Below are 17573 nucleotides of genomic sequence, written 5' to 3'. Positions count from 1 at the left end.
ACTGCAGATGCTCAAATCAAACTTTTTAATAAATTGTTTATAAGTTACTTAAGAAAGTGGATAAGCCCATCTAAAAAATTGATAGGAAATTTCAAGAGACCCTGAATAGCCACAATAATCTTGAAAAAGAACAAAATTGGAAGACTAATACTTCCCAATTTAAAAATTTACTACAAAGCTGCAGGTAATCAAAAAGTATGGTAATGGCATTAGGACAACTTTATAGACTGTAGAATAGAATTGAGAGCCCAGAAATAAACCTTCACGTCTATAGTCAGTTGGTTTTTTTACTAGAATGCCAAGACCATTCAATAGAGGAGGAACAGTGTCTTTAATAAATGGTTCTGAGAAGAGTGGATATTCACATTCAGAAAAATGAAGTTAGACCCTTAACTATACTGTATACAAAACTTAACTAAAAATAGATCAGAGATCTAGGGGTACCTGAGTGGCAGAGTTGGTTCAGGGACCAACTCTTGGTTTCAGCTCAGGTCATGATCTCAGGGTCGTGAGACTGAGTCCTGTGTTGGGGTCTGTTTTCAGCAGGGAATCTGCTTAAGACTCTCTCTCCCTCTGCTCCTCCCTCCTCTAAGTAGATAATAAATCCACCCCCCCTTTTTTAGCTAACCTTTTGGCCTCTTTATTGATCTTGGGTCATTTACTTGACTTGGAAACAATGTACAACAAATAGTTCCGATTAAGATACCACAAACTAAATTTTTCTTCCAGATTTCTAACTGCTCATGGAGAACCAACTTCCATGGTACATGGCATACAGCATAGACTTGAGAGTCAATCCCACAGAAAATATTCATGTAAGCCAAACAAGAAAAATGCTATTTGTTTCTCAGTACATAAACATCACCTGAATTTATCTAACCAACAGACATATTTAAAAAAATTTTTTTAAGATTTTATTTATTCATGAGATACACAGAGAGAGAGAGGCAGAGACACAGGCAGAGAGAGAAACAGGCTCCACGCAGGGAACCTGATGCGGGACTCGATCCCAGGACCCCAGGATCACGCCCTGGGCCGAAGGCAGGCGCCAAACCACTAAGCCACCAGGGATCCCCTAAAATTTTTTTAATTTGAAAAGAATAACAGGAATTACAGGATTCTTCTTGTTTTCAAGAGAACTTCCCAGAAGGAGGTGGAGGACCAAGAAACCACCTGCCTGCTTGGTGACACCTCGTGAAGGGGCAGGATCAAGAATCTTCTGGATGTTCTGTGGAATTGACATGGTACAGAAAATATACAGAAAGATGAAGGGACAGTCTGTGGTGTCATCCCCCAGCAGGTTTTGATAAGGTAGACCTTGGATATAGGAGAGAGGGGTGAAAAGTAGTTTTGCTGCCACTCTACCATCAAATATGGAATTGAACATTCTCATTAGGACAGTAAAATAAAAGCCAATTGCAAACATGGATTTCATTCGGATAGGTCCCTGTTGTTATTTTTCAGTTTTGTGTTGTCTACCAAATGACTGTCATTGTTTCCTTCTTATTTCCATTTTTAAAAATAATTTATTCATGAGAAACAGAGAGAGAGAGGCAGAGACACAGACAGAGTGAGAAGCAGGCTCCATGCAGGGAGCCCAATGTGGGACTAAGACTCGATCCCGGGTCTCCAGGATCATGCCCTGGACTGAAGGTGACGCTAAACCATTAAGCCACCCAGACTGGCCCCGATTCATTCATTCTTTCTTTCTTTCTTTCTTTCTTTCTTTCTTTCTTTCTTTCTTTCTTTCTTCTTTCTTTCTTTCTTTTTTCTTTCTTCTTTCTTTCTTTCTTTTCTTCTTCTTTTTCTTTCTTTCTTTCTTCTTTCTTTCTTTCTTTCTTTCTTTTTCTTTTCTTTTCTTTTCTTTTCTTTTCTTTTCTTTTCTTTTCTTTTCTTTTCTTTAATTCATGAGAGACATAGGCAGAGGGACAAGCATGCTCCCCGCAGGGAGCCCGATGCGGAACTTGATTCCAGGACTCTGGGATCACCACCTGAGCCAAAGGCAGATGCTCAACCACTGAGCCATCCAGGTGCCCTTCTTTTCCAATTTTTTACTCTGTTTTTCCACCTCCACTTTCAGTCTCTTGTACTTGTCTGTCCTGTAAACCAGGACCCAAGTGATACCCTCGGCGAGAAGAGCCATACACACAGAGATAAAAACGATGAGCACTGTGTCTGCAAACATGATGTTCATCTTGGACTTTCCTTTCTGCAGTCTCACCTGTCGGGGGGGAAATGCTTGAGAGCTCCCAAAAATGAAATGACAACAACTTCTCTGGATTTCTGGACCACCAAAGAACATGCTAGCAGACTGGGCAATAATAAAATCATTTAAAAAATAGATCAAAGAGGGATGCCTGGGTGGCACAGGGGTTGAGTGTCTGCCTTTGGCTCAGGGCATGATCCTGGGATCTGGGATGCAGTCCTGCATCCAACTCTTTGTGGGGGACCTGCTTCTCCCTCTGCCTATGTCTCTGCATCTCTTTCTTTCTGTTTCTCATGAATAAATAAATGAAATCTTAAAAAAAATAGATCAAAGAGCTAAAACTATAAAACTGTTAGGAGGAAACAAATCTTCATGACTGAATTTGGCAGTGGTTTCTTAAAATACAATACCAAAGGCATAGGCAACAAAAGAAATTAGATACATTTGAACTTCACTAAAAACTGTGCATCAAAGGACACTATCAAAGAGTGAAAGGAAATCCACAGATGGGAGAAAATACTTGTAAATCATATATATGATAAGAGTTTAATATATAGAATACAGAAGTATAACTCAACAGCAAAAAATAAAATCAATTTAAAAATGGACACGGGACTTGAATAGACGTGCTTCAAAGGAGATATTTGAATGGCAAACAAGCACATGAAAAGATGCTCAATATCATTAGTAACTAGGGAAATGCAAATCCAAATCACAATGAGATGCCACTTCACACCTACTAGGATAGCTATATTAAAAAAAAAAAAAGCAAAATAGCAGTTGGCAAGGATGTGGAGAAATTGGAAGCCTTGTATAGTGCTGATAGGAATATAAAATAGTGCACCTGCCATGGAAAACAATTTGGCAGTTCCTCAAAAAGTTAAACATAGAATTACCATATGACCCAGCAATTTCATTCCTAGGTATATGCCCAAAAGAATTGAAAATGGGGACTCAAGCAGATGCTTGTACAAACAATGTTCAAGCCTGTATTATTCACAGTAGCCAGAAGGTGGAAACAACACAGTGTCCATCAAATTGGTGAATGGATAAAGAAAATTCAGTTCGTATGTGTGGTATATACATATATACAATAAAATAGTATTTAGCCATAAAAAGAAATTGCAAAAGCAATGAAGTTCTGATACAGGTACAACATAGATGAACTTTGAAAACATTATGCTAAGTGAAGTAACCCAATAACAAAAGGAAAAATGTATGACTCTGCTATGAAATATTTTTTTGCTTCTATGAAATATTAAATAGGAAAATTCATAGATACAGGAGACTAGGAGTCACCAGTGGGGAGGTGGAAGGCAAAATGGGGAATTATTGACTAATAATTACAGTGTTTCTGTTTGGGAAGATAAACTTTGGAAATAGTGGTGATGGTTGCACACCATAGTTATGAGTGTAATTAATACTATTGAATTGTATACTTAAAAATGGTTACAATGACAAATTTTAGGTTATATGTATTTTACCACAATTTAAAAATAATAATACATCCATTAAATATTAACACATTTTTATTTATTTATTATAGTCACAGAGAGAGAGAGACAGAGGCAGAGACAGAGGCAGAGGCAGAGGAAGAAGCAGGCTCCATGCACTGGGAGCCCGATGTGGGACTCGATCCCGGGTCTCCAGGATCGTGCCCTGGGCCAAAGGCAGGCGCCAAACCGCTGCGCCACCCAGGGATCCCTTAACACATTTTTATGAAAAATAACCATATTTTCTAAGAGAAAATATTAATGAGAAGATTGGCATTATTTTAAATTTTTGCAAATTTCATTAGTGTCTGGTTTAAAAGAAGGCTGCTAGATTATATCTGCTTCTGCATTCAATCTGTTGTGAATTTTTTTTTGGTGGGGGGTTGAGTTATATGAAAAAAATCCAGCCCCACATAGATTTGTAGTTGGGAAGCATAGAGATTTGGTAATAGATTTCACAAATCATTGTGAATATTCTTTTGACCCTGCATCAAAACTTAGCAAATGGTAGTTGTTTTGTTTTAACATAGGTTTTTTTTTTTTTTTTTTTTATTTGAGAGAGAGAGCAGGTGGAGAGGCGGAAGGAGAGTTTTTAAAAATTTTTATTTATTTATTTATTTTAGAGAAAGAGAGAATGCATGCCCATGCATGAGCAGGGGAAGGGGCAGAGGGAGAGAGAGAGGCAAAGAATCCCAAGCAGACAGCACGGAGTCTGGCTGGGCGGCTCTATCACATGTCCCATGATATCATGACCTGAGCCAAAAACCAGGAGTTGGACACTAAACCACCTGAGCCACCCAGGCTTCCCTAATGCAGTAGGTGTTTGTTTGTTTGTTTAAAGACTAAAGAGAATGGGCGATCAATGTGGGGGGGCACAGAGGGAGAGGGAAAGAGAGAATCTCAAGCCGACTCCACACTGAGCAAGGAACACAAAGTCAGGAACCCAAGGTGAAGATTTATCCCAGGACCCTGAGATCATGACCTAAACTGAAATCAAGAGTCAGTTGCTCATCCAACTGAGCCACCCAGGTGCCCCGTTAATGTGGTAATTTTTTAAAGGTTTAGTTGCAATATGGAATCTGAATTATATCAGTGAACTTTTTGAACTCTGCTACATTAAAAGCCATCGATCTGTCTTGTTCTGTGAATGAATCTTTACCTAGAATGATTTTGTAACATGATGTGATTTGTGGTCATTTGGAAAATACTGGCTTACTGACATATAGATCATTTAAATGTCAACACATTTCATTATGCAATATCAAAAAAATCATATTTGCTAATATCACTACCAATCTTAGAAAAACATTAAAATACTTGAAAGTTGTCAACCTCAGTGTGGTGGATAGAAGTTTTTCAAAGTTTAAATTTTTGCTTGAAATCTCAAAAGTAGGGATGCCTGGGTGGCTCAGTGGTTGAGCATCTGCCTTTGGCTCAGGGTGTGATCCTGGAGTCCCGAGATCGAGTGCCACATTGGGCTCCCTGCATGGCATCTTTCTCTCTCTCTCTCTCTCTCTCTCTCTCTCTCTCTGTCATAAAATCCCAAAAAATTATCATTGACACAAACACTTTCAGTTGCTTTTGTTGAATTGATAAGGTCACTGTTCATTTTTGAGAAAATGTCACATTCCTAAATCCAAATAACAACTATAGTTTGTCTGTTAGCTGGCCATTGAAGTAAAATAACATTCCATGAAAAGACCAGCTAGTTCAGTTTGCAATTTAAACAGTGGCACAAGTGCTTTTCCTCAAGACAATCATCATATTTCAGTATGCAGCAGAAGTGCTTTATGAGTACTTTCCACTTTATCACATAATGTATTAAAAAGGTACTTAAGGGTTGAGGTTTTATAAAATTATTAATATATTTGATCTATTTTTATATTTATATTTAATATTTTTCCCCGTGTGGCAGTAAGGATTACCACAACTGCTAGTACAGTTTAGTGCAACTGGCTAGATTTGCACAAAGGCACCAGCAATTTTGCCCCCCATTGCTTTTGCAGTAATGATTGAAATGTTAACACAAGGAAAAAAAGGGCAAATAACATCTTATTATTACTATAAAAATAGTTTTACCCTTCGAGATCCCTTGAAAGGGTCTTGAGGATACCTGGTGGCCCACAGACTACACCTGAGTACGACTAGTCTAACAAATTATTAATTCTCACAATGGGAATTTCAGGTCTTGGCTGGTTAAAGAAGATACTTTGGTACAGCCTTCTACCGATTCTCAGACCACACCACCTAGGTGATCACTTCTTCCCGTGAGCCCTGTGTCAACACACACAACTGTTACTTAGTCATGTTTCTGTAGCTCAATGGAAGTGTCATTTTTGCTCTGCTGTCTTCTCTACTGACAATAAAGTCTACTGTCTTCAGAGATTTCCTTCTTGGTTTACTTATGTCTTGTCTGTTTACCTTCTAGAGGGGAAGAAATAGAGGATAAGGAAGTCATCGTCCAGGAGCTGGAGGTAGGGAAAGAAGCAAATGACTTCTGGGAAAGTTATTCTTTAAGCCAAGGATATGTCCATATTCAGATTTTAATTATTTCCTGTGAACTGAGTCACAACCTCCATTTGATCACTTGGCTTCTCCCTGCCATGTTTTCTCTGCAAAGAAACTTCACTGTTTTTCCAGGGAAATTAAAGCCTGTATCCTTTCTCAGTGCTCCTAGTTGAAGTGTCAGCATCTTTGAGGCTGAGTTCTATTGTTTCCATCAGAGTTCCCAGCCCTCTGCAGCTCTCTTTTGTGGCAGCTGGCGTAGAGAAGGCTTCTGGAGGACTGCCGCCTTCCAGGGCCCTGGGAAACCTCACCCTCCGAACCACTGCCTGGTACTTGACGTTCAGGAAACTCAACTGTAAATAGACAAGACTGCTGTGTCTTCACTTTAATTGGAAACATTTGCAATTTGCTTTATTCCCACTTCATTTTTATTCCTTTTCTTTTTTTTTTTTTTTCTTTTTTTTTTTTCATTCCTTTTCTACCCAGCTTTAGGTTCTCCCACAGGAAGAAGACTGAGCAAATGAACAGCTTTGTAAATTGATAAAAGCATTGCCCAAGGAGTTAGAGCTCTGAGTGCTGGCCCTGGATTCCATCTGTGTTGAGCCACTGATTAGCCATGCGACCCCTTGCAAATAATTCTCTCTCGTGGTCTTAATTGCTTCATTAGTAAAATGAGAGTGCTAAACTAGTTTATTTCTTTTCTAACTTCACAACTCAGTGATTTATGACTGTTCTAATTTATGAAGACATATACTGCTGTATTTCAAAGAATTTGAATACAATGACATATACAAACAAAACTCCATAAAACTAAAATTTTGAGTCATAGCCTTAATGGTATTTATGTATAGCTCTTTGGTTAAGTGTTGAAAGATGCATAAAGTTCTTACAGGAGCTCACAGACATTGTTATAAATAATAATTATTTTAATATAAGACCCTAACAGTTTTCTGCTTATTTTAATTGTGAGTAGAGCAGAGTTTATTTTACTTTGCTTCCATTAATTTGGGCAGAGAAAAGCTCAAGGCACCATAGTAAAGTGGAAAGAGTGTAAACTTAGAGCCAGTCACACCTGGATTTAAGTTCTGCCTTCACACTGGGATTTTGGGCAAGTCACTTACTTTCTCTGAGCCTGTTTGCCTACCTGTCAATGCGGTTGATAAATAATACCTATTTCCAAGATTCTGGTGAAGATTAGAAATAGATGTGTGCAATGCCTACCACACAGTAAGTAGCTCAATAAATAGTAGCATCAGTATACATTTATAATCCTACCAGATTTTTCTTTTTTTTTTAATTTTTATTTATTTATGATAGTCACACACAGAGAGAGAGAGAGAGAGAGAGAGAGAGAGAGGCAGAGACACAGGCAGAGGGAGAAGCAGGCTCCATGCACCGGGAGCCTGACATGGGATTCGATCCCAGGTCTCCAGGATCGCGCCCTGGGCCAAAGGCAGGCGCCAAACTGCTGCGCCACCCAGGGATCCCCCTACCAGATTTTTCAAAGAGCTTTTTATACATTCTTACTCTCAGTTTTGAGTCAGATGTTATCATCCTCTTTTATTTTTTCAGAAAAGGTTTGTTGATAGGCAGTGAGCCTAATGGTTAAAAGAGTAAGCTCTGGAACCCCACTGGGCCTGGGTTCATATCTTGGCTCTACCGTTACTAGCTGTGTAGCCCTCAAAAAGTTATTTCACCTCTCGTTGTCTTAGTTTCATTGTCTGTAAAATGGAGATAGTAGAAGTGCCTATTTCATGAGGTCTCTGTGACTGTTAATACATGTAAAAACAATAACACTTGCTATTGTGTTATCAATAAATATTAGCTATTAAAATTATAAGCCAGGGGCAGCCCTGGTGGCACAGCGGTTTAGCGCCGCCTGCAGCCCAGGGTGTGATCCTGTAGACCTGGGATCGAGTCCCACGTCGGACTTCCTGCATGGAGCCTGCTTCTTCCTCTGCTTGTGTCTCTGCCCCACCTGTCTATGAATGAATGAATGAATGAATGAATGAATGAATGAATGAATGAATCTTTAAAAAAAATTATAAGCCAGGGACTCCTGGCTGGATCAGTCAGTGGAGCAAACAACTCTTAATCTAAGGATCATGAGTTGAAGCCCCATGCTGGGCATAGAGATTATAAATAAATAAACTTTAAAATTATAAGCCAGGTACTATGATAGTACAGAGAATACAAAGATAAATAAGGCACCTTCTGTGAGCCCTAATACAAGGAAATTGAGGCTTAGAGAGAGGAAATGACAAAGCTAAGACTGAAATTCAGATGTTTTCCCCATAGAAATCCAGTAGTCTTTTTATGATACCAAATTGTTTAATTGATATATACTAATAAGCATGGATTAATTAGAGACTAATCAATTAAGATTTTAAAAGAGTGGAAGAAAAGATTGGGCTTAAGCTAAAGTAAAATTATATATCAATAAATACCAGTATTATTCATTCATTCAGTATACATTTACTGAGGATGCTAAAATAGAAAGGATGCTAAAATAAATCAGGTATATATTCTAGCTCAAGGATATTTCTTCATAAAAAAATAAACATAAAGTATGGATAGAATGTAGTAAAGACTCAAGACCATTCTCAATGGGGAAGCACTGGGAGCCTTTCCCCTAAGATCAGGAACAAGACAGGGATGTCCACTCTCACCACTGCTGTTCAACATAGTACTGGAAGTCCTAGCCTCAGCAATCAGACAACAAAAAGACATTAAAGGCATTCAAATTGGCAAAGAAGAAGTCAAACTCTCCCTCTTCGCCGATGACATGATACTCTACATAGAAAACCCAAAAGTCTCCACCCCAAGATTGCTAGAACTCATACAGCAATTCGGTAGCGTGGCAGGATACAAAATCAATGCCCAGAAGTCAGTGGCATTTCTATACACTAACAATGAGACTGAAGAAAGAGAAATTAAGGAGTCAATCCCTTTTACAATTGCACCCAAAAGCATAAGATACCTAGGAATAAACCTAACCAAAGATGTAAAGGATCTATACCCTCAAAACTATAGAACACTTCTGAAAGAAATTGAGGAAGACACAAAGAGATGGAAAAATATTCCATGCTCATGGATTGGCAGAATTAATATTGTGAAAATGTCAATGTTACCCAGGGCAATATACACGTTTAATGCAATCCCTATCAAAATACCATGAAGTTTGAGACTAATAGTTAATTTCCAACTTGGGGAATCAGGGAAAACTTTCTGGAGGAGATAGCTTTTGAACTGGACCCTAAAGGATAGGTAGGATTTGGACATAGTAGAAAGGACATTTCAGGCAGAGGGAACAGACTATGCAAGAACACAGAAATGAAGAAGCAGAAGACATGTTCAGGAAACAGTAAACAGTTCAGCTTTAATAGAATATAGAGCATGTGAAAAGCAGTGACAGGTATAAATGAAAAGATTGGCTGGGACCAAACAATATTAAAGTTATTTCACATTTTTTTTTCAGGATTCTATTCGTGTAGTCTTGGGAAACCTGGACAGTTTGCAGCCATTTGCTACAGAGCACTTCATTATATTTCCCTGTATCCTTTCATTTCTGGATAGAAATGAGCAGCAAGTCACATTGTAGATTCAAATGGAAGAAGCAAACCCACAGGGCAAACCAGGGAAAGGAGAGGGCCTTATCCCTAAAATAGTACTGAGGGATTCACATGACTAACTTCTTTCCTCATTCCTTAGCACCATTTCCCAGATAAAAGCAAATGGGAGAGCATATCCCACCTGAAATTCAAACATGGGGAAATTGTCTTGGTCCCCTATCCATTTGTTTTCACTCTGTATGTGGAGATGAAATGGTTTCATGAAAGTCTGTCACCAGGTAAGTAGAATGATGGAAGTGTGAGTGGAGAGAAGAAATAGGGAAGGTTGAATGTCCATGGGTTAGCAATGCAAGCTCAATATGGCAAAATGGTCAGCCAGACTGAGCCCCAATACCACACAGTGCAGAGGTTAGGAGCAAAGTGCTCCAAGCCAGACTGCCTGGTTTAAATCCTGGTGGATTTTCCACTTAATAGTTGTATGATCTTAGATGAATTAGTTCATCTTTCTGTGTCTCTTGTGAAATGGTGAAGAAGAATAATAGCACCTATCTTGTTGGGTTCTTAAAAGGATTAAGTATATATAAATACTGGTAGATGGAAAGTAGTAAAAAGTCTGACAGTAATCACTCAATGAAAGTGATCTATTATATAAAAATACTTCCATTTTAGAGTGTGCAGTGACTTTCACCTATGGGTATCTTAAAGGTGTCTCCCAGTTTTTAATCTCTGAAGGCTATGGCTATTTTTATTCATAGAGGGACAAATAGATGCCTGCCAGTTTGATTTGAAAAAGTGCAAATGCCTTGCCTCAAAATATCTCCCCAATTCATTTGTCACTGATATCTGAAGTTCCATTCCCTTTTAAGTGGCATATCATTAGAATACAGTATGACTGTAATACTTCTGAGCTTGTAGATGACAATAGTTCTAAAATAGGGGAGGAAGAGAATTTGAAGACACTGTATCTCTAGCAAAAGTGGTACCAGACAGAAAGGAGAAGGGCAGACACAGAGGTTTTTGTCTAGAACCAGTTCTGAGAAATAAATGATAGCCAGAAATCCAGGTGAAACAGCATCTTGATTCATTATGACATTCAAATTTCCTGTTGTAGGGAAACCAATAAAAGACAGTCCTCTTGGATTGGTAAGTTTGCCTTTTCTGTACAAGATGAAGATTGCCTTTATTGCCTTGTATTGATCAAAAGGTCCTGCTCTTATCTTTTCCTCTTACTTTGCTCTTTGGCCGCTGCTCAGATGCAGTCAGAATTGTATATATGAGACCATCTTTTTCTTCATGGCCAGAGTTCTGAGCTGGTCTCTAACAGAATATCTATTCTTACTTGAAAAGCGGGTGTTAAATGTTGCTCTTGGCAATTTAAAGATGGGGAGTTCTCCTCACTGCCCTCATGAACTGTGAGCAACTCTGGAAAAGGAGTCACAGGAGTGTGGTTCTTCTCTGAAGGTCCTCACAGAGAGGAAAGCAGCAGGAGCCATGATGAGGAAACGAAAACAAGTGGAAGTGCTCAGCTCCCCCAGCAGGCCAGGGCTGGACAGGTCAGTGGTGTTGAGAGAGTCTAAATCCTGCACCCTCGTTAGACTTTGCCAGCTATTGCTGCCAGTTGATTTTATCCTTTAGTGAGTCACTTTTTGTCTTGGGGCTTCATTGGTACCTGCCTGTTTCTCTGGGGTGGACTACAATTTGAACACAAATCTTTCCTCAGCAAAGTAGGATTCTTCTGTTCATCAGACAATGGCTGGGAGGAAATGCAATCATATCTATACAATTGAATCCAATCCATATTCAGTGAGTATTAATATGGTCATACTACCAGAAGGCATATGACTTAAGAAATCCCAGTATATTATACAAGAATATAGAGAAACCCTCAGTAGAGTGAGAAAAAATAAAGTATAATCCTACTTTAACTAGTAAGCTAACTTTTGGAACTCTACCTTAAGAGATAGAATAGGCTAAATGTAAATGTCTGCAAGATTATTGCATGGAATGCTGCAATATTAGGGGCAATGTTGAACACATCCCTAACATGTTGAAGTTGCTATTGTGGAGTCTACTTATTTTCTTCTTTTGAATCTCTGTCAGGGACAGAGTGAGTCAGTCAGTAAGGTAATTCAGTCATTCTCATTAGCCCCAGAGAAGACAGCTGGAATAATCCAAGATGTGGTTTGCTCCCTAGCCCAACATGCTTTTAGCCCATGTTCACAGAGAGCAACTGCTCCTTTCTGAGGACCATGTGGGCACACAAGAGCAGTGAGTGTGAACCATGAGGGAGCTGACCCCTCTACCCTCCAAATGCATATGTCAGGGAAGAGTTAGGAAATGTCTTTCCCAGCCAGGTGGAATGTGAAGGTACTTAGAGGTGTGAAGCTTTGCTCAGTTCTATTTGATTGAATTTTCCATGGGGATGAGGCCTCACAGCTTTTCTTTCTCTGGGTTTTGATGTAGTCAAATATTTCAAAATCTGATTACCTGATGTCCATCACATTTTCCCTTTCTCAACCCTTAGATCGCTAAATGTCTCAAATTGGGATTCTGCTGTGAATTAAAGCAGCACCCAAAGAGAATTTGGCCACACAATTTATTCTGCAGGCCAGGAGTGGTATAAAAATAGCTAACCTGCTGAAATATTCATTTGGGCCATATTTGCTTAAAAGTGGTGATGTTGCTGCTGCCAGTAACATTTCCTGGGCTTTTCCCCCCACTTCAGGGCCAAGATCGGGATTTCCAGCCAAAGCCCCAGCAAAAAGAAGCCCCTTATGGAAACCAGGAGGGTAAGCACCAAAATGGAGGCTTCAAGGCTTCTGGCTGTTCCTGCTCTGTTACAGTCAGGATTTCCATTACCAGCACATCTTCATCCTATGTACAGCCTGAACTGACTGAATTCATTCTCAAGTTTCACCATCTGCAGAACATCCAACCATTCCATCCTTGCCACAACCTGTCCCAAAAGTGGCCACGTACTATACACATCAATGAATCCTTTTGTCAAAAGGTCTTTTCTTCTCAACTTAAAAAGCTGCTTCTTATACTCTGCAGTAAGATAAGAAAACAGGTCTGTTGAATTGTGGTGTGATCCAGTAGAGAATTCCTTCATTTTAGAAACCTTTTTGCCATCATCTACACTGGCGTCTGAGCCTGGGAACATGTAGTTTGTGTGTGTGTGTGTGTATGTGTGTGTGTGTGTGTGTGTGTGTTTGGAACATGTAGTTTTGATAGATGAGGTAGGCATGTATCAGCATGGGATACTGGTAAGAGAAAACTTCATTTAGGGCAGTGATGGGCTGGCCCCAATAGTATTTGATTTCATCTGTGATATTTATTCCATTTTAGATATTCCTGTATCTGCTGCTCCTCCATTTCAGAGCTGCTTTTCCAAAGGAGGCTCTAAAAGAACACTTTTTAAATTTTCTTTTCCTCTTGAAATAGCTGTTATTTGTGCCTTTTTTGTACTTGTTACTTACCTCTCTAAAGTATCTCTGACCTTAAGTATTTAAACATTCCCAGTTAGCCTTCCTCACCTTCCTAAGACCCATAACATGATCAGTTACAGAGCAAGCATCTATGTGTGTATTTATTTATTTATTTATTTATTTTATGATAGTCACACAGAGAGAGAGAGAGAGAGAGAGAGGCAGAGACACAGGCAGAGGGAGAAGCAGGCTCCATGCACCGGGAGCCTGACGTGGGACTCGATCCCAGGTCTCCAGGATCGCACCCTGGGCCAAAGGCAGGCGCCAAACTGCTGCGTCACCCAGGGATCCCCCTATGTGTGCATTTATTCAACAGACTTACTGTGTGCCAAGTATTAACAATACCATGCTCTCCTCCAGGATGCCGACGGTATGAAACTAGGCAGACAGTTATTGATAGATGTGCTCTGTGTGGGAATAAAAGAAGCACCAGGAATGAAGGGACCACAAAGGAGAGCCTCACCTAATTTAGGTGGTTGTGAGGGAGAGTTCCCAGAGCAGCTCAGACAACTAAGGCCAAGAGGAAAGAGTACATACAGTTGAGTGCATTTGGTGCCTGCAAGCCAGGGCACCTGGAGCTTAGTTAGAGTCCAGTGCTCAGACATGTTACTGAGGAGGTCAGCACAGGCTGGATCATGAAGGACTTAAGGCCACCTTCAAGTTCACAGGATTTCCCCAAAACATTTTTTACATAGAAATATAAAGCAATTTTCATTTCTAAGTGATTATTCTGCCTCCTGTTTGCAAGGTATCATGTTAGCTGCTGAGGTACATGCTAACACATAGTTGGGGGAAGAGGGAACCCTCAGGGACTCACACTTCTGCTCCTGCGGGTAGAGGCAGGGTAGAGGACCCATTGTACCAAGGCCAGCTGGCCCACTGAGTGATTATAGGCTGATGATTGCCCTCTACTATACTCCAATCCTTTCAAGAAGGAAGATAAAGAAATGAGAAAGTACAAGAGTACATGAAGATCTTAAGAACAAAGACACTTTATACAACCAAGATAATTACTATTAAAAGAACATTTCCCTCACTCTCTATCCTTCATACCTTCCTATTCTTAGTTTGACACATCATCTCCCTGAAGAACAGTACCCACAGTTTCTTACTCAACATAATTACCTTTCAACCTGATACTGGGTTTAGAAAAAACTGAGAAAAAAAAAAGGAACATGTTTATTGATTTTGACTCAAAGCCCAGTGATGGTCTCCACCGTAGACCCTATTCCCAGAGAGAGGATTTCTCCTGAATTAAGTGATCACAGTGACTCTCAGTGTAAGTCACTTGAGCTGGAAAAATTGAATTTCCTCCTATGGTCCAGTGGTTAATATTTTCTGTCCCCTTTGGGGAACTCCTGGTATAGGTTCACAGTCAGTGTGGACTGTCATGTCTGAACATGACACCACTGGGAGCTGGTACAAGGAAAGCTTAGAAGAACACAGCACATATTTGAATAAGGTCTCTGTTTCATAAGAGGTGTTTTGGGGAGAATGGGAAGGAAAGGCAGACCCATTCCTTTTATTACTTCAGGCTTCAGACTAGAGATCTGGACTTTGTAAGGATAAAAAAGTGGGGGAGGGCAGATGAATGGTTCAGAAGTAAAACAGACTGTCATGTGTGTAGTTTTTTTTTTTTTTTTTTTTTTTTGCCACCTCTCCCTGAACTGTACTTCCAAGCAGATCTGTCTCTGAACATACAGAGAACAACCTTGTGTTGGGTTGTAAGTTTATAATGTCTTATTGGATGTCCCAGATGATACTCTCAGTCTTATTTCAGGCTGTGTTTTTCCTTTCTTATGACACTTGTCTGAAAAGACACCTGTCAAGATTTCAGAAGAGCACAAATGCTAGACTATTTTGTGAGGGGAATCTCCCCTGGTTGGGAAATCTTTACCTCTGCAATGGGGGGCCTCTGCCCTTCTGTTTCCCTCTGCCGATCTAAGTAGAAGCTTACATTAGGGCCAATGCAGCAGAATTTAAGCTCTAAATCATAGTTTAATTAAATTTGTAAGAATCATTTCTTCAAACCACAAATCAGAGCTGTACCCCTGTAAGCCAGTATACCTGGAGACCTAGAAGAGGTAAGAGATGGTTTCCTTCCTCCCCAGAGTTCACTTTCACTTTCACAGGAATCTGGCTTAGGTAGCAGCCTATGTGTTCTGAAATTTGAAGGTTTGTGGAAAATCTTCTCTTAGAAATACAGCTTTTGCTTTGGATGGGGGTTATATCCTAACTTTCCTAGAGGCTCATCATGCCTCTGCCTGCTGACCTACCTTGACAGTCTATAATCCTTTGCTATAGAATTCTTCACCAGCACAATGGCTCAAGGAACTTCCCAGCACTGCTGGGTAGTCAGGTCCTCAGGTTCTTTCCAGGGGAGGGTAGTGGCCAGTTGGCAGAGAATACTAAATATATGAACCATGATTCTGAATATCAGGGTGTCAACTGAAAATGTTGTGGGCTTGGAACCAGATTATACGATGTCCCCTTCACAGTACAAAAGAAGTTCTATAAAGGAGTAGCACAGGGAGAAGATTGAGTTGTATTGTGCTGGTTGCTTAGGCTATAGTCATGTTTCCACCACCCCAGCTCTAGCCATGCTCATCACATTTACTTGTTAATGGTACTTTGCCTTTGTACATTATATCCCTATCAAGAATGCCCTGTTCTCTCTGACCATCTCCCTGCCTGGAGATTATGACAAAATCTCACTCATCCATCAAGGCCCCATTCAAATACTACTTCCCCTGTGAAGTCTTCATTGACTAACCACCAACCATCAAATAGCATTCAGACCACCAAGCTATATAGGAGTAAAGTTTAAAACTTTTCTTGATCTTCTTTTAATCAGAACAGGGAAGGAAAAACCCATCAGGAATGGCAAGAGACCCCAGCATTTAATATCACTGATGTCCAGGAACAGGGTAAGTTCTGAGAAATTTATTCTCTTTTAATAATTGTCCTGTCCTCTTTAGTTCTCTGATGAGCAGAGGAGCATAGAGCTCTGAGTCTGGGCACACTTGCTGGGTGATGTGCCTTGCTCCCGTGGAGATGCCTATTGGCCAACCTCTGGTCTTGGGGCCTGCCTTTGAATAGTAAAAGCTGACCCAGCACCCAAGAGAAGTGAAGGGAAATAATGCATGTCCTTCCCATGCTTCTAATGGTGAAAATGATGCTCCTGCTATTTGAAACATTTTCATGTGGGGTAATAAGTTTAACACAAAGGTTGGGAGGGATGTATTTCACTTGTCTTATTGGAGAATAATCTTCCTACAGGGCATTAGTGTTAATATTGAAGGTGCAGTGGATATTTGGCAAGGGCTAGGAATGCATGTTAAGGTGTTGTCTAGCATAAGGCTTCAGTATGGACTGTAGATATCAGATTCAGGGATGTAAGCACATGACTTCTTCAACAAGTCATCATTCCATGATAAGACACCATCCATGGCAGGTGGCTAGGACTTGAGGAGTGTAAAAATCTCAGGGGCCCAACTAAAAATACTCCAAGGTAAGAATAGCATCTCAGAACTGAGCTGAGATGAAACTGGGAAGGTCAGAACAAACAATTCACCTGGCTTCAAACCAATCTTGGTATGAGGCTGCCCTTGGCTCATACCGGATGTCACATGAAAGTAGCCCACAGACTAATACTTTTCCCCTGTTTTCCTTGCAGATTCTAAGTCAGAGGACAGCCCAGCAGGGCAGATCATTCCCCCACTGCAGCAAAACAATCCACTTCCACCTAAAGGACCCACAGAGCTGGCAACTGGTGGCTTCTTTGGGTTTCTAAGGTAGGACAGATGTCTCTCCTACCATCAATCTGGCTCTGGCTCCAGAGTCAGCCTCATTGTCTCCCAGGGAAATTAGAAAAGAAAGCAGATTACCTGCATAATCTCTATTTTCCCCAAGACACATGACGGAAATGAGACTCAGCACAAGGGCCCTAACTGAATTTAATAAAGACTATGTATGTCTTGTTCATTTTTATCCAACCCACCCCAGTGTGCCTAGCAATTGGACCTCGTTCCATAAATACTGCTTGGGCAGAGACTATTCTTATTGTTGGGTCATTCAGATGCTTTGGCTATCAAATGCTTCCATTCTCCCCTCTGAATCTTGGCTGTGTTTTCAGAGTCCTTTTTGCAAAAGACAGTTAGCAAATCCCTTTATCTCTCTAGAGCTCAGCACCCCCATTGCAGTTCTCCTTCTTCATGCCCCACTCCTAAGTATAAGCTAATTTGGGTACCTTTTCAAATGCTGCTCCAGACTTGAATCCATTCAGTGGTTTCCCCAAAGCAAAAATGCC

At 40.2% G+C, this 17573-nt stretch overlaps 1 protein-coding gene across 4 annotated transcripts in view; it reads left to right on the top strand.

The window, feature by feature from the left end:
- Nucleotides 1–17573, top strand: part of MAJIN (membrane anchored junction protein) — a 29832-nt gene that overhangs the window by 11838 nt on the left and 421 nt on the right. The window contains exons 5-12 of one of the 4 annotated variants that reach the window (XM_077862316.1): nucleotides 6128–6173; nucleotides 9683–9758; nucleotides 9929–10054; nucleotides 10888–10919; nucleotides 11238–11329; nucleotides 12502–12565; nucleotides 16119–16191; nucleotides 16941–17058. In XM_077862316.1, the coding sequence (XP_077718442.1) occupies nucleotides 6128–6173; nucleotides 9683–9758; nucleotides 9929–10054; nucleotides 10888–10919; nucleotides 11238–11329; nucleotides 12502–12565; nucleotides 16119–16191; nucleotides 16941–17058 (627 nt within the window). Of the gene's footprint in view, nucleotides 1–1135; nucleotides 1245–6127; nucleotides 6174–9682; nucleotides 9759–9928; nucleotides 10055–10887; nucleotides 10920–11237; nucleotides 11330–12501; nucleotides 12566–16118; nucleotides 16192–16940; nucleotides 17059–17573 lie in introns of all 4 variants that reach the window. The other 3 variants (XM_077862313.1, XM_077862315.1, XM_077862314.1) reach the window with 3 other exon arrangements.

Source organism: Canis aureus, chromosome 21 (genome assembly GCF_053574225.1).
Source record: "Canis aureus isolate CA01 chromosome 21, VMU_Caureus_v.1.0, whole genome shotgun sequence".
In the NCBI taxonomy this organism is placed as follows: Eukaryota; Metazoa; Chordata; class Mammalia; order Carnivora; family Canidae; genus Canis; species Canis aureus.
This window is presented reverse-complemented; position numbering and strand designations above follow the sequence as displayed.